This window comes from Grammomys surdaster, unplaced genomic scaffold, assembly GCF_004785775.1.
Source record: "Grammomys surdaster isolate TR1022 unplaced genomic scaffold, NIH_TR_1.0 199751, whole genome shotgun sequence".
In the NCBI taxonomy this organism is placed as follows: domain Eukaryota; kingdom Metazoa; phylum Chordata; class Mammalia; order Rodentia; family Muridae; genus Grammomys; species Grammomys surdaster.
In genome coordinates, this window is record NW_021623973.1 from 1 (window position 1) to 1,738 (window position 1,738).

At 39.9% G+C, this 1,738-nt stretch overlaps 1 protein-coding gene across 1 annotated transcript; it reads left to right on the forward strand.

The window, feature by feature from the left end:
- Nucleotides 1-4: 4 nt before the first annotated feature.
- On the forward strand, nucleotides 5-1,735 carry LOC114615930 (interferon-induced very large GTPase 1-like; the record flags this gene model as incomplete). The annotated part of the gene is made up of 1 exon (XM_028761516.1): nucleotides 5-1,735. A coding segment is annotated over one exon (1,731 nt), but the record flags the coding sequence as incomplete, so codon positions are not given.
- Between the last annotated feature and the right edge of the window lie 3 nt (nucleotides 1,736-1,738).

Genomic DNA, 1,738 nt, shown 5'->3' on the forward strand with positions numbered 1-1,738 from the left:
CCTAAAAGACAACTACACTGCTCTGACTGGAGTCGCTGCCCAGATTCAAGAAGGAGAAGAATTTCTTACTGCTAGAAAAGAAGCTAAGCTTTTCCTAGAGGATGTGAAATGCTGGGAGGTTTCAGATCCTGAAGAACAGCTTAGTAAGTTAATAGATTTTATGCAAACATTGAGTCAAAAAATAAAAAGTTACAACATTTGGATTAATACATGCCTCACAGATTGGGATCTGCAGAATTTTCTAATAAACACTGTCAACTTCTGCAAAAATTCACCCACTTATAAAACTCACTTTATTAAATCTCAGTTGTGCAGCCTTCTAGAACCTCATGTCTACAAAGTGACAAACTTTCCTCAGGCACAATCCATCATACAGTGGATCAATCAGTCAGAGTCAGAAGAAGAGCAAGTCAAAATCACCTCATTTTCTGAATTCATTAAGACCTTAAAGAAAACACACAAAAACCTGATGGAAGTGAATTTCAAAAGTGAGTCCCAAGAAACAGTGGAAGAAGTGAAAAGAACGGCTACATATGAGGTCACCACAGCTCTCAGCTCCTTCTTGAAGTACCTCAGAGAAACAGACCAGCCAGACATGCAGCTGCTGCTACTCTCCATTGCAGCTGGTGCAGGCTATCAATTGGTAAACAGTGTTTTTCAGCATCTTCTGGGGTGTGATGAGTTAAACTTCCTCTTGGATCAAATGCAAAGTAACCAACACAAATACCAAGAGCTTAAGAATATTTGCAATTACAGAGCCCAGGCATTCCTGGTACTCACATCTCTAAGAGCCACAGTTGAAATCACAGATATTTCTACAGAAGAGAAAAGTCAGCGTTTGACATTGATAAAACAACATATGGGGAAATTGTTGTCTGAAGAAGTTGTACATGTTCTCACAAAACATGAAGCACATCATGACTGGGAAACTCTGGAGAATGATTTAAGATTGCTCATTGATGGGGAGTATAAAGCCACCACCCCTTCTTTACAAATGGACGAGGTAAAAAAACAATTGCAAAGTCTCTGCCATGAAAAGAAACAGACTTATAAACATCAAAGTAATGAAAACAACACAAAGGAAATGATAGAAAATGGACCTTTCTTAGACTTGCTCCAGCGTCTAGGCCTAGACCATTACTATCCAAAAAGGATGAGCAGAGCCGACTTCCACCTGATCTATAAGACCTCTGTGTACAATTCACAGCCAAGATCTGAAAAGGAGCTTCCATTCTATTTTCTACAAAAGCTACTGATGTTGGATTATGGGTTGAGACATCTTGTCTTCAAAGATGATGAAAACATAAAAAAACAGATCTCCGTCGGCTGCTCCAATCAAGAAAATGAAGATTTTGATCCATATGAAGATGTCATTAAAGGCAATGACAGTCCTAGCTATCCTTCAGCCACTGAGTCCTGGCCCCACATTCACCCAATGGATATCCAGATGGCTATTTTACACTGTGCAGATGATCTTACCAGGCAATATATTCTGTCCAAACTTTCTATTTGTCAATTTGCACTCCCCCTTGTTGTGCCAAATCCCAACACTTCTCAGAATGAATTTTATCTCTGGTCTCTCAGACAAATTAGGAAAAGTTGGCAAGATGCAAGTAAATCTCTGCAGGACAAGAGCTACAGTCACAAGAATCAGCAGATATGCCGTGTCCCTACCCCCATTGTGTCCTTCATTAGAGTTGGAAATGGCCTCTCTGCTTCCAAATCTCAGATCATGAAC